At 42.0% G+C, this 26,656-nt stretch overlaps 2 protein-coding genes across 3 annotated transcripts; both read right to left on the reverse strand.

Annotated features, from left to right (window-relative positions):
* Positions 1-554: 554 nt before the first annotated feature.
* On the reverse strand, positions 555-5,485 carry LOC118105175 (probable transmembrane reductase CYB561D1). Of its 2 annotated transcripts, none has more exons than XM_047339415.1 (4): positions 4,190-5,485; positions 3,884-4,072; positions 3,622-3,659; positions 555-2,191 (listed from the first exon to the last, which is right to left on the reverse strand). In XM_047339415.1, the coding sequence occupies exons 2-4, from the start codon at positions 4,038-4,040 to the stop codon at positions 1,685-1,687; spliced, it is 702 nt and encodes a 233-aa protein (XP_047195371.1). In that variant the 5' UTR covers positions 4,041-4,072; positions 4,190-5,485; the 3' UTR covers positions 555-1,684. The 2 variants fall into 2 exon arrangements, with proteins under 2 accessions (XP_047195371.1, XP_047195370.1); XM_047339414.1 differs by having other exon boundaries at positions 4,164-5,485.
* A 139-nt stretch (positions 5,486-5,624) lies between these two features.
* On the reverse strand, positions 5,625-26,015 carry atxn7l2a (ataxin 7-like 2a). The gene is made up of 10 exons (XM_035152642.1): positions 25,785-26,015; positions 24,714-24,782; positions 23,082-23,421; positions 20,252-20,511; positions 19,613-19,695; positions 16,690-16,901; positions 15,707-15,887; positions 14,756-14,877; positions 9,084-10,095; positions 5,625-5,995 (listed from the first exon to the last, which is right to left on the reverse strand). Exons 1-10 carry the CDS (start codon positions 25,912-25,914, stop codon positions 5,978-5,980), a joined length of 2,427 nt encoding a protein of 808 aa, XP_035008533.1. The 5' UTR covers positions 25,915-26,015; the 3' UTR covers positions 5,625-5,977.
* Positions 26,016-26,656: the final 641 nt, after the last annotated feature.

The following is a 26,656-nucleotide window of genomic DNA, read 5'->3' on the forward strand; positions in this document are numbered from 1 at the left end:
CTGTCTGTTCAACTGCTACACCTTCAATTTTGTTCACCAGATAGTTGCAAACTGTGTCTGCCAACTAACTATTAAAGGGATAGTTAACCCAGAAATTTAAATTCCCTCATTATCTACTCAGCCCTATGCCGATGGAGGGGTGGGTGAAGTGTTTGAGTCCACAAAACACTTTTGGAGTCTCAGGGGTAAACAGTGTAACACATTAGTGACGTAATAAAACAGAAAAAACACAACATGCCTCCATACTTCCCGTGTGGTGTCATCCAAGTGTCTGTAAGCCTGGAGATTTATATTCGACTCGAAACGAGGTCATTTACAGCATGTTTTAATCCTAAAAGGCCACCAGAAGTGGCTAAACTAGTGGACGTTAGCATTTCTGACAGTCCCTGAATGCACCTCGTAGGGAGATATCAGTGGACATTTAGGATTAAAACATGGTGTAAATGACCTCGTTTGGAGTCAAATATGAATGTCGGGGCTAACAGACACTTGGATGACACCACAGGAGCAGTATGGAGGCATGTTGTGTTTTTTCTGTGGTTTTATTACGTCTGAAGGACTCACCATTGAAATCAATTGTATTGGATTCTGCTGCAACGAAGTTTACCCCTGAGACTCCAAAAGTGTTTTATGGACTCAAACACTTCACCCATCCATCGGCCGAGTGGTGAGTAGATAGAGGGATTTTACATTTCTCATTCATCCCATTGTTGAGACATAAAACTGAACCAAACAGTAGAGGTGTCCTTAAACCAGAACAACCAGCTGATAAGTGATATTCTGACTTTCACATTTTACATTTGATTCAATGTTAATTGATGGAGCTTTCATGTTGTATTGCTTCATTTAGCTCCTGCAAGCAGCCAAAACAGACAGACACAAAAAAAAAAATCAATCAATCAATAAATAGTATTTACAGGCTGGTATAGAATCATCCACAGCTCATTCATCACTGAAGCTTGAACAGCAGCAGGTGCCTCATAGCCCTTCTGAAAACCACTCAACACAGTGTCTGAGACTTTTCATTTCGCTGCATTTGTAGTGCAAATATTCCTCTGGGTGTCGTGTATACAATGACATAATTACCCATTTATTTTGCATAGTGCTATTCTATTCTTTGAGTTGAAGTGCTTTAAGTTTCTGTCCAGGAGGTATCAGGGGTAGCATATATGACAATATGTGCACACATCCATATTCTTAAGGTCATAACTTCTGCCGAAATTAGTGTATTTAATTCCACTAATTATGTAACTTGTTCCTCAGATGGAGTAAATGTGTGACCTCGGCACTCTGAAGTAGCGTGAGCTGCGGCTCATGTCCTGGTGAACAATGACTTCACACGTTCATCTGAATGGAGAAACTGAATAATCTGAGAACAAAGAAATCCCAGATTAACAATGCATGTTTGATCTCAGACACCCTGCCCTTTTAACTAATGAGCATTTCCTCACTCTAGTTACTTAGTAATGATAGAGATGCTGAAAGGAACACTTCCCTTCAGAGACCTGTGATGTAAGACAGACACCCAGGTGTTTTGTTCTTCTACTGCCTATGGGACTACCAGTGTGTCAAGCCTTTTCCTTTAGCTGTTTTATTTTTGAACTGAGGACTCCTTCTTCCATCAGTGTGGGAATCCAGTGTGGTCACTTCGTAAACAAAGTAACGGACTCTTCGTTTGTGCTTCCTAGCTGGTGATCTTCTTGCGGAGCAGGTAGGCGCTAGTGATCTGGTTCATCACCACCAGGGCAGGGAAGAAGGGCAGCAGGAAGAAGGCCCACCAGGTCACCCCTTTCACAGTGGCCTGGAACCAGTCTGAGAACATAGCCAACACCACAGTGACTGTGGCCAGCAGGTAGACCACCAGGCCGCAGGTGGCATGGTACAGCTTCAGTTTGGGCAGAGAGGAGGAGAGGTGCAGCAGCTTAGGGAAGATCACACAAATACCAACAGCTGCTTGGAGAGCAGTGGCTGCCAGGGTGCAGATGCCCAGCAGACTGTGCCAGCTGACCAGGTGGGGGCGCTCTGAGATGTTCTTACTGGCCACCATGAAGCCCAGCCCGCTAGCTGAGGTTATCAGGACCAGAGCTTGACAGAACCAGTGGAGACGGATTTTACCTTTACGAGATTTGAAGCAGAAAGGGGATCCCTCAGCTGAGAAGAGGAGGATGCCCTCAGTCAAACACAGGCAGTACTGCAGGAGAGAAAAGGAATTTATAAAGACCATCAGGATTTGTATCAAGTGTGTGAAGAAAGACAAAACAAGATGTTCCCATGTAAAATAATAAAGAATGAGATAGAGATCTTAGAGAGCTTATTTTTATTTGTGCATTATGGCCATGGCCACTTACAAAATGTGTGCTTAAATCAATATGGATTCTATACTGAATACAGATCAGTTCATCTCCTCTCATCTCCTCCTAAGCCCTCAGTCATTTTGGATTGTCTCCTGCCCCCTAGCTGTTCAGCATGTCACTGACTACGTTGCTCTGAAACCTGTCTATATCTTAGGCTCCAACTTGTCCTGTTCTGGTCACCATCATGTCACTGTGGCACAGTTCAGGACTGAACTTTATTAACTAGTTCTATTTCATGCCAGAGAAGAGCCAGTCTTTGATTGATCTCTTTGAATGTGAATCCAAAACAAAAAGTCATATTTAAGAGGGGAGCTGTTGAATAAAATGAACACAACAGAGCAGAGGTTACACTGACAAAGATTGGATTAAGCAATACTAGGCTCAATATTATTTTTTTTAAATGAACAAAATATTATACATCAGTCTAATCTGGTGTGTGCTAACAAAGTGAGTCATGGTTTCTATTGTGTCTGCTTTGAATTCATTTGTGCGGAAGAAAAGCAGACACGTTAAACAGAGTCTATGACGTCAGATTACTATCAGTGATTCGTCACTCCACAGTTAGTTACTGAAACCCCACCATCAGCCTGTGGTCCAGTCCAGAGTAAAACGCTGTTCTCACTAACATGTTCTAGGTCAGTTTGTAACATGATATGTGACAGTGCTGCACCGCAGTCATTAGTGTCAGCACTCCTATCTATTATTCACTGTGGAAAGAAGATGGCAACACAGAGACCAGAGGATTTGAAGGCAAAGGCATGTTCAAAGTTCACATTCAACAGATGAATTATTAGTGGACTACATTCTTTTATTAGTTTACCTTTAACTGGCCCTTAAACTAAATTCAATCAGCTTTACAAACATTGTTTTTGGCAGATCATCCTGTGCTAGCTTTACTTACTCTATCTCATTGATGGTTTTCATATGTTGAGGAGTTCCCCCTCTATTAGTAATATCCACATATCTACTCTATTCTGGTTCTCTCAAGATCATGAATGACACTGGGACCATGAGACAAACACAAGAAGATGATGGGATAGATATCTGTCATAGCAGGAGAACAGAGGGGAAAGACTGAGGGGAATTGTAACAGAGCAGGGTGAATCCGCAGTGTTCAACCAGCAACCAACTCAACTCAAGAGCAGATCAGTCTACCTAAATGACGTGTGTGTGTGTGTGTGTGTGTGTGTGTGTGTGTGTGTGTGTGTGTGTGTGTGTGTGTGTGTGTGTGTGTGTGTGGTGAGATCATGTGTGGCTGTAGACTTACAGCAACAGACATCAACACTGGATGCCAAGAAAACAGACCTGGAACACAGAGAAACATTGAGCATCTTACAATGCACAACTGACCAAACTTTATATGGAATTATCAAATGTGATACATTTATCTGAATAACCCATTAAAACATTTAGATGCATATAGGTTGACCCTGCTAGAGTCATGGCAGGTGTAATGTTAACGTCTGTGTAGCTGGTAAATGAAGCTCATGTTATATCATCACTGGTTATAGTCTGTTATGTTCACTCACTGGTTCCGGGTCTGGACAGCATGGAGATGATGAGGGTCAGGCCCAGACCGGTGACATGAGCCGCTATCACCGCCGCCCTCCGCAGCCACGCATACAGCCAGAAGTCCCGCATCCCCAGCCCCTCTCCCACCGGGCTGTACTCCACGTCTGTCCGCATGCCGCCGAGTTACTCCACCCGCTACCTGCTACCTGCCCGGCCGCCGCCCCGCCGCTACTGCCGGCCGCGCTACCCCCGCCCTACCTGCGCCACCCACCTGCTACCTGCCCTGCCACCTGCTACCTGCCCGGCCGCCTGCTACCTGCTACCTGCCCGGCCGCCTGCTACCTGCCCGGCCACCTGCTACCTGCTCTGCCACCTGCTACCTGCTACCTGCCGGCTCCAACGGGTGGAAGAAGTGCTGTGCTATCCAGACACCACACGAGCTCCATAACATGCTCCACAACGACAGCTCGCAGCGCTTCCGGTGTGCAATGTTTCACATTGAGCGTCTTCAATGACGTGAACACGTGGATTTACAGCGGATATAAGGTCAGGTTGGAGGAAGCAGAGCTGTGGCTTCTGTCCTCAGCCACATATCATCACTCCCTGTGCGGCGAAGAGTCCGCTTTAAAGCGAAATCCATTCACTTCCAGTCGGTGTCTTGCTTTCGTCGACTTGACGGAGCCGATAAAGCGGACGATGTGAACTACGGATTCAAACCAGCGGGTTCTATCTCAAACAGCTCCAGGCTTGATTCTCACGCTCGTCCAAACTATGCATCTGGTTCTAAACAATAAAGGAGGAGTTCCGTCTTAAGATTCTACTTCCTGTTTTGGTTCTCTATCAACGCCGAAGAGTAAGAGACAAGTGAGATGCTTCACCTCCCCTTTCCTTCTTTTCAGCGTGATCTGGATGTACTACAGCAGCTTCCTGTCAACTAACGATGTGACGAGTACAAGGCTTACTGTTAATTACTGCATCGTATCTGCATTAGTTCTGTAATATTGATACTTGTGTTTTAATCTAGACAGGAGCGTCCAAAAACAAGACTTAAAAAACTGTTGGAGGATAAATGTAAGTATAGTGTGATAAGTAAAGAGTATTTCTAAGTCACTATTGTTTTCTTAAATTAAACAAATGTATAGACTTTAACAAATGTATGGCCCATTACATTTTTCTTCCTTTGTTTTGGATTTGAGACCATAGATGGCCTCTGCAGTTCTGTAATATTCATCTGATTAATTACTGGCATATTTAGCATTTATTCATTCAATAATCATGTCGGTGATATATGGGGTTCAAATAGTCCATCCTGGTTACCAGGTTGAAAAAGTGCACTTTTTGTACTCTTTACAGACCCTGTCACCATATTTCAGTTAAAATTATCCAGATATTTTTCGAATGCGAGTTTCCTAAAAGTTTGGCAATTTTAACAGATAATTTAATCTGCAAAATTCAAATCTCAAAGTTAATCATCCCACAGTAATTAAACAACTCTTTAAAATTTGAAGAAAAACAGTTGCTCCATTCATGCTTAACTCACAGGCTGACTTTTTTTTTCCATTTGAAAAAAACTTAAACTCAAAACATTTCGCTGTGACCATCACATAGATTAAATTAAGTGTTGAAAACAGCAAATGCACACCCTAATGAGAAACTGTCAAATTCTGTTGACTTAATTTAAATAAAATGGAAACTTTGACAGATAAATCAAGAACATAAATACAACACATAATATTGTTAAAAAAACAGTCACAGAAAGCAAGTGTAAAGGACATTTTAATCCATTTTTATAAACCAACATATTTAATTTAGCAGCATAACCGGATGGTCTTGAGGTATTTCTAAATCCATACTCTGAATTTCATTCCTCCCTCCCCGAGTTCTCCCACAGACATTCATCCAAACAGCAAACACACACCAGATCCATACTCCACTAACTCTGCACATACAAACAACCTGACACATTCATACTTCAACATGTGCTCAATAGAGAAAAGACAGACGCGCGCACACATAAACAAACACACAGACATACACACACATATTTGAGTCCTGTTGCCTCAGAGGCCGCAGAGCTGGCTCCCTCATAGTGGCTTGTAAGGCAGGCACACTTAATGGTGCAGTTTTGGCTGTGGGGGAAAATAAATATTTGAAATTATTACTTCAATTTTATCAACCAATTTGTACATACACAAAAAATAATAATGTGTCAGAAGAGTCAGCATCAGAAGAAAAATTTGACTTGATAAGAAACTTCTGTAATGTTTAACTTTTTGTTTTGGGGGGGGAATTGCTCCTTTACATAAATTTGTCTCTCAGTACGACAGGTTACTACAGTTTCCCACTATCATGTCTCTCAGGGGTCACAGGTAGGTGCCAGGGAGAGACAGATCTCAGCCTCATAGCCTGGGGATAGGGTGACAAACCTTCATCTGAAATATTAAAAGACTGAATGTTTGGCCACTGGTTATTGGGCAGCTGTGGCTGAGGGGTAGAGCAGTTGTCCTCTAACCAGGAGGTCAGCAGATCAATCCCAGTCTTCCACATTTGCATGCCGAAGTGTCCTTGGGCAAGATGCTGAGCCCCGAATTGCCCCTCATAGAAAAAAAAAAATGTGCTGCCCATAGATGCACTGTATGAATATTAAGAAACTGAAACTGTGAAGCACTTTGAGTGGTCATCAAGACTAGAAAAGCGCTATATAAATACAGACTATTATCCTCATGTTAAATAATATGATAATAGATAAGATTCTGTAAGAGCAGAACTTATGCTGGCATTAATATACACACATGCCACCATCCACAAGTTCCAGGTAGGGACTTACTTACAATCCAGACCCTACAAATATGGACAGTTGCACATTTTGTTGATTCTTCATGCACTGATCTCCTGCACATTCAATTTGAAATAAAGCCTAACGTCGGCTTATGTTTGTAGGCCAGTCGGGCTCTAATGGATACTACATTTAAGTACCAAGTCCTGCTTAAATTTGAGCAGGTGTGCATTACAGTAGAAACAACTCAAAATAACCTCAAATGTAGGGCTTAATCTTTTAGGGGTTCATAAGTAATCGGATACTTGGCTACTGAATGCTTCTTAGGCAGCTCTGTGTTGTTTTAGTTCAGCTCAGACTTGACTGAGTTTCCATTAAAGGGCCCATATTTTACACCTTTCTGGGATTTAATTTGAGGTATTGGTCCCCCTAAGATGATATATCAGTGGTTTAAAGTCGGAAAAACTGCTGCAATGTGCATTTCCATGACCTCTCTTCTGCCTGCAGACAGAACAGGCTGTTTTCGCCTGCCTCATTAATTATTTATGAGTCCCTCCTGATTGGCTGACTGCACTTTGAGTGACACGCGACCAGGCCAATCACCGGTCTCATTCTGGCGCATTGACAATCTCTCTGGTAAACACAGCTGAAAGTCACGTTATGTTTGCAGCTATAGAAGACCAGCCACATATTTACAGTCGGTTACAACAGGATGTTTCTGAACGGTAAGTTACACCGTCCTCATGTTGGTTCAAGTTTTAGCAGGACAGTCGGCCAATGTAGGAAAAAGTCCTGAGTTACAGTACGGAGTTTCAGTATGGAGTAACATCTACGTTACTCTGTACCACTGCATGTAGAGCATGTGGTGAGCAGTGTGGAACAGCTCTATCCTTGAGGAATTGCTGTAGGTTGATATGTTGCTGTGGTGAAATGAGCCGAGCACACCGACACGGCACGTCAGAAGAAATAAAGCGTAACCGCTGGTCTCGAACAGTAACGTTCTTAGGAGGAATGTGCATGGACACATTGTCTTCCTTGCATCCCTCCACGCTGCAGTGTTTCTTCAGTGTTGTTTGTTGTGGTTAGCCTGTGGTAGCTAACAAGCTGCTAGCTCAGCAACATGTCTGCTTGGTGTCGCGTTCGGTGTGGAGGTGGTGGTGGTGGGCAGCGGTGGGTTCGGAGCTTATATACAGTCTATGGTTTCGGAGGCTGGACTGGTACCGGCTGGGGGGGGCTGAGAGAAGAGTGCGATTCCATGATGACATCATATGGAGAGGAAGTACGAAACGCAACGTTTCAATAACATTTTTCTTAGAATGGACTGAGTGAAAAAGTCTGCGGAGTGACTGTTTTCATACTTTGAGGGTCTCTACTGACCCCCTTCAAGTAATTAGGTATAGTAAAAGCCCAGAAAATGTATTTTGCACAATATGGGCCCTTTAAGTATGAGGGGTAAAGAGGTGAGTCAACGTGAATTGTGCAAGATGTAAAGAAATACCCTACTGGCAGTCCTGATATCACATTCACAGGAACTTGGGGTCACTGTGACCTTGGCTATTGACTGTCAAGCGCCAAATTTGAAGTAGTTAATCTGAGTCCAAGTGAATATTTGTACCAATTTTGAAGATAATCCCTCAAGCTGCTATACTTGAGGTCACTGTGTCCTTGTCCTTTGACCTTTGGTTACTGAAATTAAATCCAACTGCTTTTGTGAATGTTTGGGCAAAATGTGAAAGGATTCCCTCAAGGTGTTCTGGAGATATCGCATTCAAAAAATGTGCTTTATAAAAGGTCACAGTGGCCTTAACCTTTGACCACAAAAACCTTTTCAGTTCATCCTTGAGTCTAAGTGAATGTTTGTGCCACATGTAATGAAATTCCCTTTGGACATTCCTGATACAGTATATTGCGTTCAAAACAGTGTACGGTCACATGACCTTAACCTTTTGACCACCAAAATCTAACCAGCCTTTGTCTGAGTCCAGGTGAATATTTGTACAAATTTGAAGAAATTCCCTCAAAGCATTCTTGAGATTATGCGTTCACAAGAATGTGTCATGTGTGCGAATGGACATACGTATGGACAGACAACCCGAAAACATAACTAGCAATTAAAAAGCTGGGATCAGCCAAAAATGGTGCAGTGCGCCAGAGGAAATGTCATTTCTGGTGTGCGCCGCAGTGCACAAGGACAGGAACAGTGAGCATAAACCACATGTCTGCTCATTTCTATGGGATTTTCCAATAAATATTAAAATAGAATGCTTTTGTTTTGCCTCTGTCTGATCACATATGATCCCACAATATCAATTGGGAACAAAGGCTCACAATACAGCTCAGCCTCAAGGAGAATAGCTGCATATTGTAACTTAAACTTTCAAATTATTTTTCTCACCAGCCCATGTGCTGCTCAGTTTCCCTGCTTTTCTGACTAAACTCACCTTCTGTGTGCCGAGTTTCTTCTCCACACCCCCAGCCAGCCCCCCGCCTTTACTGTCCTTCCAGGGGTAGAAATTAGAGCGTGGAGAGGAGGTGGTGGCAGAGCTGGAAGAGGAGGAAGAGGGCAGGCGGTGTGCTGAGGGTTTGGAGGAAGGCGAGTGCTCTTCCATGCTTCCCCCCTTGCGTTTCTTCACAAGCCCCTGGTGCTCGAAGCCCCTCCCACCAGCCTGCCCGTGTAGTCCTGAGTCCCCCATACCTGCCCGGTTATGGGAGTTGTTGGTGGTGGAGGAAAGGTCTGGGGGTGATGAATGGCCCAGAGAAGAGTGTGTCCGTTTGTAGGTCCAAACTGCCTTGGCGGCTGGTGAGTGGGACTCTGACGGGGAGGGTGGTGGGCGGGGTTTGCTGCTGGGAGAAAGCGTGCCATTGGTCTGTCCATGTGGAAGAGGTGAGGGAATGGTGACTTTAGAAGAGGAAGATGAGGAGGAAGAGGTGGCAGAGGGTGGGCGGCCCCGGTCCTGGAGGATAATGCAGTTCCTGTCCGGGCCTGAGTGCTCCCCTTCCTGCGATGGGGCTTTGCGTTTGCGAAGGGCAGCGGCAGCAGCAGCCTCCTCGCGCAGCTTCAGCATCTGCTTGCTTGGACGCCCAACAGGGTTCTTGGGTCGCCCTGGACTGATCTGACACATTGCCCCAGGCTTACCTGGAGACACCAGATGACCCCCACCGATGCCGCCGCCGCCACTGCAGCTGCTACTGCAGCTACTACTGCTGCTGCTGCTGCTGCTGCTGCCACCACTGCCCGCAGAGTTCTCTGACTGCATGGCTGTCTGGGGTCTTCCTGGACCACGACATGAGGAAGAGGAGCAAGAGGACGCACTTTTAAGAGAGGAGCTTATGTGACTTCCTGTTCGGACTTTAGAATGTGATGACATGGTGGCTGTGGAGGAGGGGGACAAGGAAGTGATGGTCTTGGCTGAGGGAGGTGGAGATTGAAGGTCTGTGGCTTGAGGTATTTTCCTGGATTGAGAGAAAATAAATCCACAAATCAATATATCAAACATGTCCTGAACTGTCGGATAACAAGAATTTACTTAATTGTTTAATTGAACGTGTAACAAAGCATGTACAGTTCAGTGTGCAGTATTGTTAACTTGATCAGAAACTTGGTGTCTGATTAGATTGTTATTTATATAACATGTATTAACCTCAATTTTATTAAGTAAATTTTTGCCGGACTTTTGGTGAGCTGGGCACTGTTAAGTTTTTTTCATTTGCAGCATGCACCGTGGTTCCCTGGAGTCCCACAGTCTTAGACATGCTTTGGGATCCTTTCTCAACTTATAGATTTACATGACTTTGTTTCACTGTTCTTCTGTTGTAAAAATGTCTTAGTTTGTGGCATCATTTGCTGCTTTTGAGACCTTTTTGCCTCCTTCACATTGCCTCACAGATGCCTGTAATCATCCCTGGGTATGACTAGTGACATTGAACCTAATTATCAATTTAATTTAGTTAAGTGGTTGATTTAGAAACTAAAGGGTCAATTAGGTTTTCACATTTGGCCAGGTTATTTTGGATGGCCTTTTTCCCATAAACAAATGAAATCATAAAAAAGCATTTTGTTTGTATTTGAGTTATCTTTGAAACATTTAGTTGGGACAAGAAGGTTTATATGATATTGTACCGGTCTCACAAAATGTCCTAAAATTAACTGAATGTGGTTTGTTAGAATTTCTCTCTGTATTTCTGTGCTTTATAATACTTTTTAATTGATTGGAGACTCTAAATTGACCAGAGGTGTGAATGTGAGTGTGAATGGTTGTTTGTCTCTGTATGTTGGCCCTGCGATATCTAGGGTGTGCCCTGCCTCTTGCCCAATGGCTCCAGCTCCCCACAACTCTCAAAAGGATAAACTGTATATATAATGGATGGATACAAATTCTTTAGATTGTTTTCTCAAGTTTAAATGGTCTGTATTTATATAACGCTTTTATAGTCTTGATGACCAATCAAAGCAAGAACAGTTTTACATTCACCCACTCACATACACATTTATACAGTGCACCTATGTGCAGCGCTTTCTTTGTGATTACAAGTTGGGCTTCAGTATCTTGCCCGGCATGCGGAATGGGGTCGATTTTTGGTTGGAGAACTACCGCTCTAAACCCTATGCCACAGCACTACAATATAGTTTTTTGTTTACAAGATCTATATCAATATGGCTGTGCAAGGAAACCCTTAACTATGTGCATTATTAAAAATACAATATAATAATGATATATAATATAAATATTAAGGTAGGCCTGTCAAGATGAAACATTTTGTTGGAAGATATATTGTCCCAGAGATTATTGCTATAAATCACATCATTGTCATAGTCTGACATTGGTATATACAAATATAGAAATATAATAAATTAATAAAAAACTTCCCACAACCAAAACAATTCATAAAACAGACTCTCTGGCTCTGTTAATAAAACGTTGTTTTTTTTTAAACTCCCCTTGAATAAATATTGAACATTTGGAACAGGATATATGTTACCAGCTCAGTAAATTGGATGGGATGGTCATGCTTTAAATGAGCTTTTAGTTTTTATGTTAGATTAGTATTCCAGTGTTTCCTCTAGGATTGTGTGTCTCTGCTCGTCTCTGTCACTCTTCACTCACAAAAACTGACAATCACATATATTAAATTATCAGTCAATGGTGTTAGATTATGAATCTAGGTCACTTTAGCCAAGATGTCCTGGCTGTGCGCATCTCGTCTTGTGCGTGGCAGGTTAACTGCGTGTTCACAAATTGTTGGACATTTTTTTCTTATGTGTTCAAATGTGTGTCTAATAAATCAAACAATCACAAAGTAAATTCAAGTACTGTTCAGGTCCTCATAACTTCTGATAAGTGTTGGTGTTATTGTTAAGGGTAAAGTGGACTCTCAGGTTTAAAGCCAAAATATTTTCACTTCATCTCTGGCTGGTTCGATGTCTGTTTCTCTGTGAGAGTGCAGCCAGCCCAGGACGTGTGTGTGAGTGTAAACTCCACCTCGCTCCCAGATACAGTGATGAGATAAGAGAAGCAGCACAAAAATGTTGGTGATAATTTAATGTAAACAATGGGATTGCCTGAAGGCAAAGGCATATATTAAAAGATCGATCTTGCCATTTATGAATCAATGTCAGATCATTCAAATGAAGATCGATTTTGATCAGAGAATCAATTTGTTAACCCCGCTCCCAATAATAATAATCATAATACAGTTTAGATACAGAATGTTCGTGTATCGGTTCAACAATAGAGGTAGCAGGTTGGGGAAGAAATCTCTTTACAAATCTGTGTTTCAGTGAATGGTATGGTAATCAGTAGCAAGGTCTCTGCAGGTCTCTCATGATGTAATTCCAGTCAATTTCTTTCTTTGAATTTCAAGCTTTGAAATTTTGACTCACATGCATGTAAATACAGTCAATAGTAGCTGATATTCAGCGAAATCAGTTACCATCTTCCTGCCAACATCACAGATTCTTTACCACTGCTAATCTGGGCTGCAGAAAACACCATCTGCTTCATGTATTAGTGACTAAGCAGTACATTACACTCAAGTTTAACTGCTGGTGTTACAATACACAGGATCTGATGTAACCTTCACTTATCCATACAGTGGATGATAATCTACAAAGAAGCCTTGATCCCCTTTTTTCTCAACAACCCTTTGAGACTTCCTTGATTATAAAATCATTATCACAGATTTAACCCAGTAATGATTGCTAGACTATTTGATTAAGGAGAGAGTGGGTATCCTTTTTGAACACAAATAATTGTCTGCACACCTCACCAATTCTACTCTGGGAAACGACAATAACAAAACAAAAACAATCTATTTTTATCTTGCAAGAAGAAATTAGAGAAAGAATGTAAAAATAACCTCAAACTGACAATCAAACAACAAGTGTCGTAAAGCTCCCACAGAGGGCAATCTCTGAGGAACTGAGGAAATATAAACTAGAACTGACCAAAAATGTTTAAAACATGTAAACATAAAATGCAATTAATTATAGAAAATTATGTGTATTTGAGAAATTTATAAGACAGTGCTAGCTAGTGCGATGTAAGTTAGTAGCCATCCCTCAGCATGGTTGTTTAGCCACCGAACTTTCTAGAAAGTCGTTACTTGCGATATTATTAGCATAGTGTGCTTTTTAATACTGATAAATGAGAGCTTTGTGAATCCTATGGTAGTAAGCTTTTACCATTAATATTACAGGTTATAGTGCGAAAACACTGAATTCTATTTAATATTTCCATTTCTATTTGACACATACACACACATTGTGTATGTACAGTCTATGTATATGAAGTCTAACTTAACCTTAGTTTCACAGTCAAAGCATAGACTTCAACCACATGTCTCTGTATGTTGGCCCTGCGATATCTAGGGTGTGCCCTGCATCTCGCCCAATGTCAGCCAATAATGAAATGAATAATGTTTCAATTCTATTTGGCTGCATCAGTTTCAGGTCTGGTATTGTGCAAGCTAACGCACCATTACATTGTCTTACACTTGAAAAGGGAGCAGAGCCATTGTTAATATTGTCAGTAACGCTGGTGCTTCTCCTGATTTGACCTGTCAAAATTTCTGCTGTGATAAAGGCCTATATAACATCTGAGGAGACTTGAAGGCTGTTCACAGATGCTTCATCCGATCTGAAGGAAACAGAGGAAGAATGGGATAATACTCTAGTCTTCCAGCTGACAAAACCTGAGGCTCCCAACATTACTTGGTTTTCGTTTGAATGCGCATTAACTCAGCTACAGACACGCCTGGGGTCCACACTACTACATAAGACAGAAGTTTGGAAACCCTGCTTATAATATGACAACTCCAGTGCCGCGTTTTGGTATAGGCGGGCAGGAATGGAGAGGTTTGGAGACAATGACATAGACTTGCTGATTCGGTGACGACATAGCCTTCATGGATTCGTCAGGCTCATATCACATGACCCACTTCCAGAAGAAAACACCCGGCATTAGCCTCGGCTACCAGTGCAGAAAACAACATGGATAATCAATTACAAGTGTTGCAGATCCTGTTGTCTTTGTTGTCACTGTTTACATGTGTAAGAGATGGGCTATAATTCAAGCAATCAGTGACAATTACAATGTCAAGCGGGACGCACATGCCGTCCTGTTTACACCGGCATGCGCATTCCCGGTGTACAGGGTGGTAACATGATATGCGTTTTCAGACTTGTAAAACTGATATGGAGTTATAGTTTCGAAAACGTAATTTTCAAATGAAAACGTAGTAATATTGAAGTATTCTGAGTGTGAAGGTCATGTGTCCTCATCCCTTGTAGAAGGGAGGAGGAGAAATGTAGGGGCATACTCTACCTCACCCTTACCAGCGCCCACACAATCACATTTATGTTGACCAGACAGAATAACCAATCCTCTGTTGTGAAACACACTAATTTTGTAGAAATAAAACTCACCACTTAGCATTTTAAATGTGTTATTTGTGATTAGTAAATTTCAACTATGTGTGGTGGTAGATCACATGTAATTAAATATAGCATTTGTAGTGTAGGCGTGTCATCCATCTGGTACTGACAGATAATTCTACCAGAGATTAAAACCACTTCAAGCAAACAATGAAAGGAATATGAGCCTCAGTTTCTTACTTCCAAAGGTGGGCGCTGATGTGCTGTTCCAGCATACTACTGAGAGCCGACCGTAGGTGGTGAAGTCTCCTGTCAAACGTGTAGATGCCGTGACCAAATGCATGGCTGCCAAATGAACACACCTGGAGAAAAAAGACTTATCAATCTGGGATGATCTAGTATGCTCTGTTGAGATTTATTTATGGGTTTTATCATCAGATTTTAAATATGGAAATTTTGGACATGGTTAACAATAGCTCAAAGAGTTCTGACAGTATCGTATGTTCATCATAAGGCAGCTTTGTTTTACTAGTGAGTTGGGCAATACACAAAAATGTTCAGCCTCCGTCAGCCCAACAACCGACAACTGACAATATATTTTTGTGTGTGTACATGCGTGGTTGTGCACGGGGCGCCGATGTGCATGCTAGTATCAGCGAATGCAATGTCAAAAAGAGCTGTGACCACTTGTGTTCGGTTCTCACTTCTCCCCTCTGTGTGCAAATAAATACGACCTTCATTTGTGTTCCTGAGGACCAAATGATGTTGTTTTCACCCAGTCCGAGTTTACATACGTGGGTGTGTCTGCGGTTCAACTATGAAGAAAGATTTTACTCATTTAAGAAAAGTATTCATCATTTTAACAATCGCTCCCAAAAAAAAACAAATTAATGATGGACTCAAATCACTCCATCACTCAACCCTATTTACTAGCATCTTCTGTCTGGGGAAAGCAGTTGTTTTCCAACACACAGCCCAAAACAACTTGATATAGTCACATTATACCAGGGTCATATTTATGAGCATGATCCCAGACTTTCTGTCACCTAAAAAATTAAGACTTTGTAATGGGCCTTGGGATTCTCTGGCCCAAGTATTATTTTAAAAAGTCCAGCAAGTTTTCAGACATAGATTCTGTACATGTAAATACATAGTTTTAGTAAGAATTAAACGCAGGTACAAACTGCCTACCGCTAGTGGTCTCGGATGTGCACAAGAAGATGGGAATTCTAAGGGCTCCTCGGGTCCTTCTGCTTCACTTTCATCACTGGAGATTCGTCCATGGACGAGAGGTGATTGGGTTCGGAGACTTCCCTCATCCTGCCACTGATTCTCGTCCTCTGGGCTGCACTCTGACACAACGGTGGATCGTCTGTAGAACAAAACAAACTGTTAGAAGGACCATACGATGATCATAATACTATCATGATCTTGATACATGTGCAATCCCCTTTCTTATTGACAATGATTCTGCTGCATTTTAATAATGGACTTCAACTGCATCAAAATGAGCACTGCAGTCATGCACGTGATGCAGGAAAACGTTTGTCTTAATGACAAAAAACATCAACAAAATGAATCCAGAGGAAAACATAATTGAGGACAGTGAGAACCAGATAACCAATCTCATTGTACTCGTAAGAATATTATTTGAAGGCAAAATTATGTTGTTTTGACCCAGTCTGAGTTTTCAGATTTATACAACATTTGTGTGCGTGTGCATGTATGTATGTATGTATGTATGTACTCCTAAAAAAATGTCATGAAACTTTGTTCTGAGGTTGAGGTAATAAAGGATCAGGCACAATCATATTTGTTTATAAGTTTCCTTTTACAAGTCAATTGACTTAGTTAATTAGTTCAATAAACATTGACATGATCGGATAAGATGTCTTTAGAAGATAAGAAGAATTAAGCTTTAACTATGTGGGAGGTGTAGACTAGTTGTTATTTCAATAATCATGATATTTAATTTTCCATAAAATACAAGGCAGAGAGAAAGGGGATGAGCAAAAAACAAAGCTCAGGACAATATAACTGTGTGCGAGCCCATAAGAGAACAGGCGAGAACTGAAAACAGCTATATGTTTTGTTTTTTTAAATGTCTTTAAATTGCCTAGTTGCGATCACCACGCGCACTTCAATACACATAAGCTTCAGTAAAGCTCACCAACCTGAAAGCAGGGAGGCTGGCCAGAGGTCTTCTGCAGTGCGGTGCCCCAGGCTGCTCCCCGGGGGCCTCTGGGCTGGGGGATCGTCCACTGGAGGAGCCACCCTCCAACGAATGGCCTCCTTTCTCCCGAACCTTGGTCTTTAGTTCTGCCACCAGCTGGTCAAAGTTCTTGCTTCGGCCAACCACCTTCCTTCGCTGGTGGATGGAGTGAATCTGAGGACCAAGACACAGGCAGTTGAGCTGGATTAAAAGTCAACACAATGAGTTAAAAGGAGCCCTGCTGTAAGAATTCTACCGCATATATTAGATTTCAACTACAAGCTGTATTTCTCAACAATCAAAAGTCTAAACATGGAAGGGATTCAAATCATGCGGGGTTGATCGTGATTTTGTTGCTTTGCAAATGGGATTAATGAGTCCAAGCTGGAATAGAAAAGAGCACTTGCAACGAATTCAAAACACTCGAAATGCTAGAAGTTAAGTGAGGAATCAGATTTTATGAGCTAATATGGAGAGTAACTGAAATAAAATGCTGGAGTACTCGACTAATCAGGCATCTTCAGTGGGGCAAGACCCACCCCAAAAGTTCCAAGATCCAAGCAGGGATTTTTTTGGGAGGTAAAAACCTTTCATCATAACTACAATTAGACCCACATCCCTGAGGAGGAAACACAGCTCCAGTGAGAGCAAGCAGTGTTCCTCAACTAACAGTATAGGAGCCACATCTGAGTCATCACCGACTTTTAGAAACTGTATCAGAAGAGAACTGCAGGAAGTGTGCGCTGTCAATGAGTGGAAATTATGCTTGTGCCAGTGTCACCTGGTAAATAAATTGTAGGTATCTGAATCTGGAATTATCATCATTTAAGTTGCAGATTGTCATGTAACACATTTAGAAACAGCACTGTACAAGAGGACGTTGCTTTTCGAATTAACTGCTGGAAAGGATCAAATGTAGCTTCTGTCTTTTTATCCGATTAATAATCAAAAACTTAACACATTAAATGAATGATGAGTACGAAAATAATGTAAAATGCCATCACCATTGGAGATTTTGAACTGTTGGTTTATACAGCTAGCTTCTCCACCACCATCATCAGAACACCTAATTAGAGACTATCTAAATAGAGGTCATCCTCCAGTTGCGGTCAGAGACAGGTAGAAATGATGCCATGGAGCACTGATGCTTTGGAGGCTAATGGCAGATAAATACTTTTCTAACCATCTTTTTCCCATCATTTGTCACACATCTGTATTCCTAATCAACATATGAACAGATAACAATTTAATATACTAACAAAAAGAACCTTGTAATCAGAGTGAAAATCTCAGATTTATAAGATAAATCATCAGTGTATTGCTAGCATAAATGTTAATAGTATTTCCTTGAGACCTATCAAGTACAATGTGTGGTTACTCAAGTACAATAATATATTTGGTGCGATATGGACACGCAATACATTCAATATTAATAAACAGAATAAACAAGCAACCAGCAGTCTATAGCAGTGGCAGCTGGGACTCATCAACGTTAATGACATTGTCGTTCACAACAGGGCGTTCACGACGACAGGCATCTAGGGTTGGGCGGTGTAAACTAAATTGGCATATGACGATGTATGCTGTGAAACATAGCAATGGATGATGCCATCGTCCTAACAAATTCTATTACTTTACTCGCTGACAGACAAAGAGAGACGAAAGTTTAAAAGTTAATTTGTTGGAAATGGCCACCACAATATCGGCAGTGACCACCACATTATGTTAGATACTTTTCTTGAGTGAAATCTTTCATTATAGTTACACACATTCATTAATTCAGCTTGTCCTGACTCCGCTAGCTCTCTTCCTCTCTCTCGCTCGCAGAAACACACCGACACGTGCACTCTCACAGACACGCCACACAGCCACCAACAATGTCAACGGACACATTTGTAAACTCAGACTGGGTAAAAACTAAATAATTCCAGTTTGGCTCGATTCGGTTGTCAGCGCGCAGCATGAATAATAGAGACACTGAGAGGAGCAGTAAATTACTGACAGAGTCGGTAAAAACTGTAAAACAACCAACGGAGTGAGGACATTTAGGAAAGTGAGGACCTATTCCAAATCTATTCCAATTCTGGCTGGTCCTCACTTTGTGACCCCCCTTTAATGGACTGTTTGGGGGTTAAGACTTTGTTGTGCAGTTAGGGTTAGAATTAGGTTAAGGGTTAAGCATATAGTTTGGATGGTTAGGGTAAGGGGCTGTCCTTAATAAGATAGCTGTACAAGTGTGTGTGTGTGTGTGTGTGTGTGTGTGTGTGTGTGTGTGTGTGTGTGTGTGTGTGTGTGTGTGTGTGTGACCTTTGACCACCAAAATGTATTCAGTTCATCCTTGAGTCCAACTGAATGTTCCAAATTGAAAGAAATTCCCTCAAGGTGTTTATGAGATTGCATGTTCTCAAGAGTAGGATGGACAGACAACGTGAAAACATGGCCACTGCCTATGGGCAGTTCCTCCAAAACCTAACTTTGACATAAGAAATGATGACTGAAATTAATTGATCAATCAATCATTTATCATTTCTTTGGTCAGACAGTCTTCAGTGCACTCCAGTTCCCCATGTAGAATGTTAGAATTATAATAAACCATAGTCAGATTTCTGTTTGCTGTAAACTGTCTGCCAAAGCCACAATTAATATTATCTGACTTGATGGCTGTTGTCTTGTGTACTAAATGGCTCAAAAACAAAGGTGACAGGACTGGACAATGAAATTCATCTTCTTAACCTTTGTTTCAACTACAGTAAGAACTCTAGAGAGAAAACAAAAATTGAAAAGAAGAGACACAAAAGAAAAATGAAAACATGCACGGGCAAGACAATCGGAGGCAAAATAAGAGGGATATTAGTCTTGTGAAGCATAGTGTGTTTGGAGCTTACATTGCATGTCAGGAGGCGAGTGCAGACTTTCTTCCTATCAGGATCAAGGACGCCGCAGTGTTTATCCAAGTCACACTCCCTCTCTATGGACACAAAAACAATGTTTCAGCTACAATGTCAACACAGTCAACAAACACTTTAAAAGATGTAAGCATCTCTACACCGCATGGTCAATGATGACAAATACTTACTGAACTTTATTTAACATAATAAAATCATTCAAATTATTTCAAACTGTTTTACAAAAGTGTGTTAAAGAATCAAATGATGTCCTGTGAGGGTCTGACCACTTGACACTCATTTAAAAAAATATTCTCAGTCATCTGTTTCATACACAAACAGAACAGATGGGCTATTTTAAATAAGCACAGCTGTCTCACACAATATGTCTCATTTCTTCACTTTCATGTATTTAACTACAATTATTTGTGTATCGCTTCCCAAAAGCTGCCAATTATTGGGTGACCACACAGCACATCAAACCCTAAATGCATCCCGTAAGATGTGTAAACAATATAAACAATATTTCTGACATCCAAGGACAGAGAGAAGCTTATGCTCATATATATATATATATATATATATATATATATATATATATATATATATATATATATATATATATATATATGTACTCACTGGAGGCCACTTTGTTGTAGGGTCTGGGGATCCGGTGAGATGGCACTGCAGGGGCCAGAGGGGAATCCTTTCTCTGGCTCTGGGTGGGTGGCCTGTCACTAGGCGAAGGCCTACCAGGTGGAGTGCTTCCGTGCGGCCAGGGGGGATCTCTGAGTGATGGGGGTGGAGAGCTCATCGGAGGCTCCAAAGGCGACGGCTGCTTGAATACTGATGACTCTGTGTGACTGCTGTAGGAGGACAACTTCTCCAGTGGGGAATGTCTGCATGGCCGGGAAAGAAATTACCAAACATTTTACTACATATTTTTCAAATTTGGTTATCCCAACTAAAGGTACGGGGACAGTTTTTCCCATTTAAAAACATGTGAAGCCTGCTAAGGATGGACTCGTAATTTGATGCATAGTTATAGTTTCGTACAGGATCACCATCCTGGACCAAACCTTGTCTGTTTGGATCCCAACTTTCTCTCAAACAGAGAGAACATTGACATTCGAGAGGCGTAACGATTCATCGACCTGGTACAATATATCTATTCAATGAGCAACGACGTAATGTGTCCATGCAAAAGTGTATTGTTGATGTGCCCTTATTTTGAAATGCCTTTGTGTTACAGTGACCATTTCCACCCTTCTCACCCTTAAGGGGCAAGCAGTCTGCTCTACTGCCACTGAGAAAAATATAACACCACCGCTGGAAAAAGGGGGAAAAAAAACCAATCAGAACAACACAAGCACCGGCTTGTTTCATCAAGGAGCACTGCTTGGGGCTTGTGTGCACTTCTTTTCCCAGACAAACCAGCTGCAAAATGTCTCATCTTTACCAACAGTCTGTGTCTCCCTCCAGGAAAGGGCCTTGCCACGGACACGGTGAAATGCTGCAAAACCCTTTTTTTTTTACCCAGCTCTATTACTATCTATCTTTGCGCTTAGATTTCCTGTGCTCCAGCCTCAGCTCTTCTTCTCACACTGCTTCTGTGTGCATGTGAAACGTCTCTTGTTGGATTTTTTTCTTCTGCTCTCCTATTTTTTTGTGCAACACGTCAGTCAAAATTCCCCAAGAAATACATTGCCATGTATAATGTTGACTAATTAAATTGTCCTGCCCTCATTGTGGATGTGTTAGCTTAATGTCTTTTCAAGTTCTGAACAGGTGGTTGCTTTAACCGGATTCATGCACGTGCGCCCTACACAGCTTACACTGGCCTTACACGAGTGTGTTTGAAGAAAAATGACAAGCAGGATCCCAGCAGATATCAAGTTTTTTTTACATATGAAAGTTACTGTTACAGCTATAAAAAACAAAATAGACACAAAATGTTGGCAAGAAAATTTCATTTATCATGACTACACCTGGCATTCTAATGGTTAGGGAAATTTGACTGACTTGTTGCACCAAAAAATCCAGGAGCAGATGAAAAAATCCAAGAGCATTTGTTGTACACAGTCACAGAAGCAGGCAGAGTGCGAGGAGCTGAAAAGCTGAAGCTGGAGCACAGGAGATTTAAGCACAAGCAGGGTATATTTGAGTGCAGGCACAGGGTAATAAGTGAGAGCATTACAAAATGTGAACGTAAAATCAGTAAGTCCTTCTCTCATACAAAGACCACACTCTTGATTAAAGATGTGGAAAAAAAAACATACAAAATAAGTGATAATTTGTGAAATTATATTTTAGTTGCTTTTTGTGAGTTGACATTTGTAATGATTGGGTAAAATGGGCATATAATATTGTTTCATATCAATCGCAGGCACCTAAAATGTGGCAGATTTTGTGATATTGGCAAATATCGCATTGATGTCCAAAGAATCAATGTCATACAGTGATGAAACTGTCAATTTATACCCTTACCTAACAGTGTTAAGGACCACACTAATGGTCCTTAACTGACAAACTATTGAGGACGCCGAAGTGCAGTGCAAGTCATGTGGCTTTTCAGTAGCTATGAGCTGGACTCTTTCTTATCCAGTGCAGTTATCTAACAACCTCACAGCGATGCAAAGGCTTTAGTTACTGCTCAAAGTAGGGTTGGGCGATCTGCTAAAAGGATCTAAGTAACCACCGTCAGCTCAACAGTCGTCAAATCATGATATATTTTCACAAGTCAGTATCAGCGAATGAGCTCCTTGCAAAAAATGTATACCTTCGATTGTGTTTGTGAAGACCAAATGATGTTGCTTTTTGTGAACAGTAACATTATGTTGGTGCATGTGTGTGAGTGTACGTGTCGGTGTGTGTGTCTGAGCGTCAGTGAGAGAGAAAGAGCGGGAGCAAAGTAAGCATGGGCTGAACAAATGAATGCGGGCAACAAAGAAGATCTGACCCATTAAAGAAAAGTATCAATCATTATGTGGTGATCAGTGTTGATAATGGGACGATAACAAACAAATCAATATGGACACCAAGAAGCATAACGACATCAGCTAAGTCTGAGTATGTGTCTGCATGTAAGCCCAAGCGAGAAAGAGAAATAGCCTTTTTAGTCTTCAAATCTTTAACATAGAATACGATATAATGTGTTCAATAGTGAGCTTTAGGAGGTGCTGTAACTAAGCATTCTTTGTTACCTTTGGACAGAGTGAGGCTAACTTTTTCCTCGTTTCACAGTATTAAGTAAGCTTCCTGTAGTCCTATATTTACCAGACAACCATGAAAGTGGTACCGATCTTCTCATCTAATTCTCAGCAAGAAAATGAAGCAGTATGCTGACAATCTATTGTCCAGCAGTTAGAGCTGTCTACATCCTGGTGAAAAAGGGAAGTAGACATTTATAACCAGAATTCAGTCTATGACCATTGAGCTTTTTTTCTATGTTAGAGAACTTGGTTCTTACCGTACTGCATCTTTGGAGTTCTTGGAGTGTCTGTACTGGGGTGGGGTAGAAGGTGACAGTGGGGCTGCCCGTAGCTGGCCAACACCCTGACCTCTACCCTCCCAGGATGAAGCAGAAGCAGAATTGGTCCCATGAGAAGGAGAGTGGCCATGGTGGGGCCTCTGCTGGGGTTGGGGTGCAGGGGTGGGAGAGCGCAGTCTAGCGTACAGCTTGGCAACAGGGCCATGTCTCCGCTCGCAGTGCTTTTCGAATGCCTGCGGCTTCACTACTTGTCCACAATGGCTGCACACCACCAGGTAGAAGTCATCATGGCCAGGATAAAGACCAAAGATGGACATGTCTGGGAGGAGAGTAGAGAGGAAAAGCGATGAGCTAAGGAAAAGCAGATACTCGAATGCTAGGCTGCAGAGGAGGAAACAAGTCTATTTGTGTAACAGCTGGGGACAATGCTACATAATGGAAAGATGATCGATCTTCTCACCATCTCTGTAACATCAGAAATAATACACAAATAAAATACCCACTTCTTAAAAATATGTAAATGGCTCATTTGGGACTTTTAGGTAGTTTAAAATGCCATGGTTAGACACAGCTCAACACTGGGTTAAAGATCTGATTTGATCATGCGCAGCATTGGTGATGCAGTGAAAGCTCAGCGTGTCATGTGTGGATGTTGTCATGCTGTCTTGAATGAGTTTGCTTTGGGTGCTATGGTTTCCTCCCACAAGCGAAATACCTGCAGGCTAGGTGAACTAGTGACCAGTATATGTGGAGTTCAGTGCATGTCTGAAAGCAGCTTAAGAGACTGGTCAGAGAAATTCCACAAAGAGTCCGGAGGCTTTCACTTGAACATTTGCGTTTGCACATACAGCCCCTCCGGAGAATGTAGGGAGGATTTCCGAAGCTCAGTGCATGTCTGAAAGCAGCTGTAGTTTGAGCTGAGATAGACTTCAGCCCCCATGCTCCTGAACAGACTAAGTGAATGGGATGAATGGATATTAATCTGGCAACTCAAGGATTTCTGCAAAATATGAACTGAAACAAATCCCTACATCGATGCAAACTAAGGGAGAATTTTAAAATTTACAAAATGTGCGGACATCGGCTGATTTTTATTAATATCCACTGTTTTGAGTGTTTCATGTAGATTCAGCTTTGGTGGGACAAAGTAAATATACTTGCATACGAATATTATCAAATAACCTTTAACAATCACACATACAAATGTCGAATGTCTGTCAGACAGCTGCAGCTACAGACGACTCAGAAGCTGCCTAAGCATTACACGACCTAGCTTTAATAGTCGCCAAGGTCTCTGTGAACCAGTGGCGCCATTTACTTACCGTCTCTGGGCAAGGCTGGAAACCAAGGAGATGCTGAGACACGATTAACTTTACAGGTCCCTGTACATGCACAGTAATGTAACTATATACATTTAGGGTTAACAGTTTGTGCTTTGTTGTTTTCAGATATAGCCCATTCTCACATATCACACATTTGCCACAAGGGCATTAACGATATGTATGGCATACGACCCACGTCTATGTTAAAACTCTTGGATCAGATAAGTGAAAAGGTTTTCACAGACAACAGCCTTGACTTTGTCTTGTAGATTATGATGTGCAGACTTACCCTCCTTACTGAGAGACATGGCCTCCGCAGCTTTTTTGCCATTCTTGCTGCAGTCCTCCACATCAGGCCCTGAAACAAGGCATTTCACATACATGTTCGATTAGCCACTTGGGAGGAAAGATGCTTTCCAACAGTTGTATGTCAGGTCCATCATCAAGACAAAGATGACCTTACATAGATTTTGCACATTTACAGGCTCTTAAACTGTGTTATGTAAAGGACTAATTTACAGGTCAGCTTCTCTTCCACAGTGGGCTGCTAAATGTTACTACAACAGTCAGCAGGTAATTGTATTGTTCGGTGGAGGAGGACTTTATTTGATAGTTATGTCCAGAGTAGCACTTGGAGGTATGCCAGACAATGATTGAGCGCACATACTTAAACCAAGAAGGATAGGAGCACTTTTGGAGCAGAAGTCTCACATTTGACATTTCCTGTCGCACACATGAATGTTAACATCATTCAAATGGTGGCGACGACGCTGGCAGCCAAAGGGCAACGTAAAAATGAAGCTAAAGGAAGACAGGGTACCGTTTGCTAACATCAAAGGCTGGGCCAGCAGCATTTACATGGTGGCAACAGCACAGACTCCTCCTCCATCACCGGTGTCTGCTCTCAATCCTCCTGCTGCTACCACTAGCATGCTAACGCTAACTGCCTCGTCGTCAACGACTACTCTGGCTTCCTTGCTAGCTAGTCTAGCTGTCCACGGCGAGAAGTTGCTCGCCCGACCATCCACACTAGCCTCCGCTCTGGAGCCGCCTTTGCCGGCTGCTCTCCCCACAATGAAGCGTGTCCCTGAAGCACTGGCAGCATGTTTCGTGACCATGGCAGTAAAGCGCACAACGTAATGGCTTTAACTTAATAACCATCACTTGTTTTTCTAGAAGAGAGCATTTGTAGTGGGACCTGGAGGAGAGCAACATGTTACCCACCCAGCGCTAGGACCCGGCAGGGTCTTTGTTTGGGTAACATGGTTAGCGCTGTCCTCCGTTTCCACGAAAATAAACCCATGTTCTTGGGTAAAAAGCCTTTGTAGCAGCCAGTGTGTACGTCGAGGTGTTTCCTTACCATCGGCCGCTGTCACACCGGCCCACTCGGCCCAGGTACTCCAGCTTTGACCCACGAAATCATCGAGGCTAGGCACCCGCCGATCCAGAGCAGCCATTACTTTTACTGCGCGTTCACGCGACGCCATCATCACTGCGCGGCAAGCAACTTACGTCATATGTCGCGCTCTCGACAGGATAGGAACTTCCTGCGAGCGCGTTCTTGGGACACCCACACACACACAAGGGACTGGAACACAGAGTGATGTCACTGCTGTTCTTCTTTAAGAGACTTTAAACATTGACACTGTGTGACTGACCCAAAGCGCAAAGATACGAAGAAGACACGACAGGACGTTAGCAAAGAGACAACAGTAACATTTAGGTAAAGTAAGACACAGATATCTGTAGAAACGTAAGCACATGACGGCTCATGTGTATAGCACCTGTCAAACCCTGTCAATGCAAAGTCATCTACATAGGGGAAATAAATCCATTGGATAAACTCAGTAACACGTTAACACATAAAGTCATGTGCACATACAAGCAGGATGAACGCTGAAACACAGAGAGGATCACAGGATAAACTTAAGTTAGGGTTAGGGTTTAATCAATTTTTTTTATTATTTTATAAGCAACCACTGTAAATAATAAGATGCACTTGGGCCTCCATTGACCCTGGACCACTGTCCATATGTCCATATGTCACAACAGTGCACGCAAACCATTTATGTCCTAAAATAATATATATAGCTGTCTGACAGTCCATTCCAGGGCACAGCAGATGTGAATCACTGGAAGGATATTTACCTTTGTGGGACTTGTGCAATTCATCATCAGTACAATGCAGAGTGATGTGGTTCAGTATTTGTAAATCTGTACAGACAAACACAC

Source organism: Hippoglossus stenolepis, chromosome 3 (genome assembly GCF_022539355.2).
Source record: "Hippoglossus stenolepis isolate QCI-W04-F060 chromosome 3, HSTE1.2, whole genome shotgun sequence".
NCBI lineage: Eukaryota > Metazoa > Chordata > Actinopteri > Pleuronectiformes > Pleuronectidae > Hippoglossus > Hippoglossus stenolepis.

Bases quoted from the DNA above. Each gene is read 5' to 3' on its own strand.
- LOC118105175 (XM_047339415.1), bottom strand. From the start codon at position 4,040: ATGCGGACAGACGTGGAGTACAGCCCGGTGGGAGAGGGGCTGGGGATG. The intron at 3,660-3,883 runs GTGAGTGAACAT...TCTGTGTTCCAG, and splicing joins GCTGTCCAGACCCGGAACCA to GTCTGTTTTCTTGGCATCCA. The intron at 2,192-3,621 runs GTAAGTCTACAG...TCTCTCCTGCAG, and splicing joins CAGTGTTGATGTCTGTTGCT to TACTGCCTGTGTTTGACTGA.
- atxn7l2a (XM_035152642.1), bottom strand. From the start codon at position 25,914: ATGATGGCGTCGCGTGAACGCGCAGTAAAAGTAATGGCTGCTCTGGAT. The intron at 20,512-23,081 runs GTAAGAACCAAG...CCGGCCATGCAG, and splicing joins AACTCCAAAGATGCAGTACG to ACATTCCCCACTGGAGAAGT. The intron at 14,878-15,706 runs GTAGGCAGTTTG...TTTTTTCTCCAG, and splicing joins CACATCCGAGACCACTAGCG to GTGTGTTCATTTGGCAGCCA.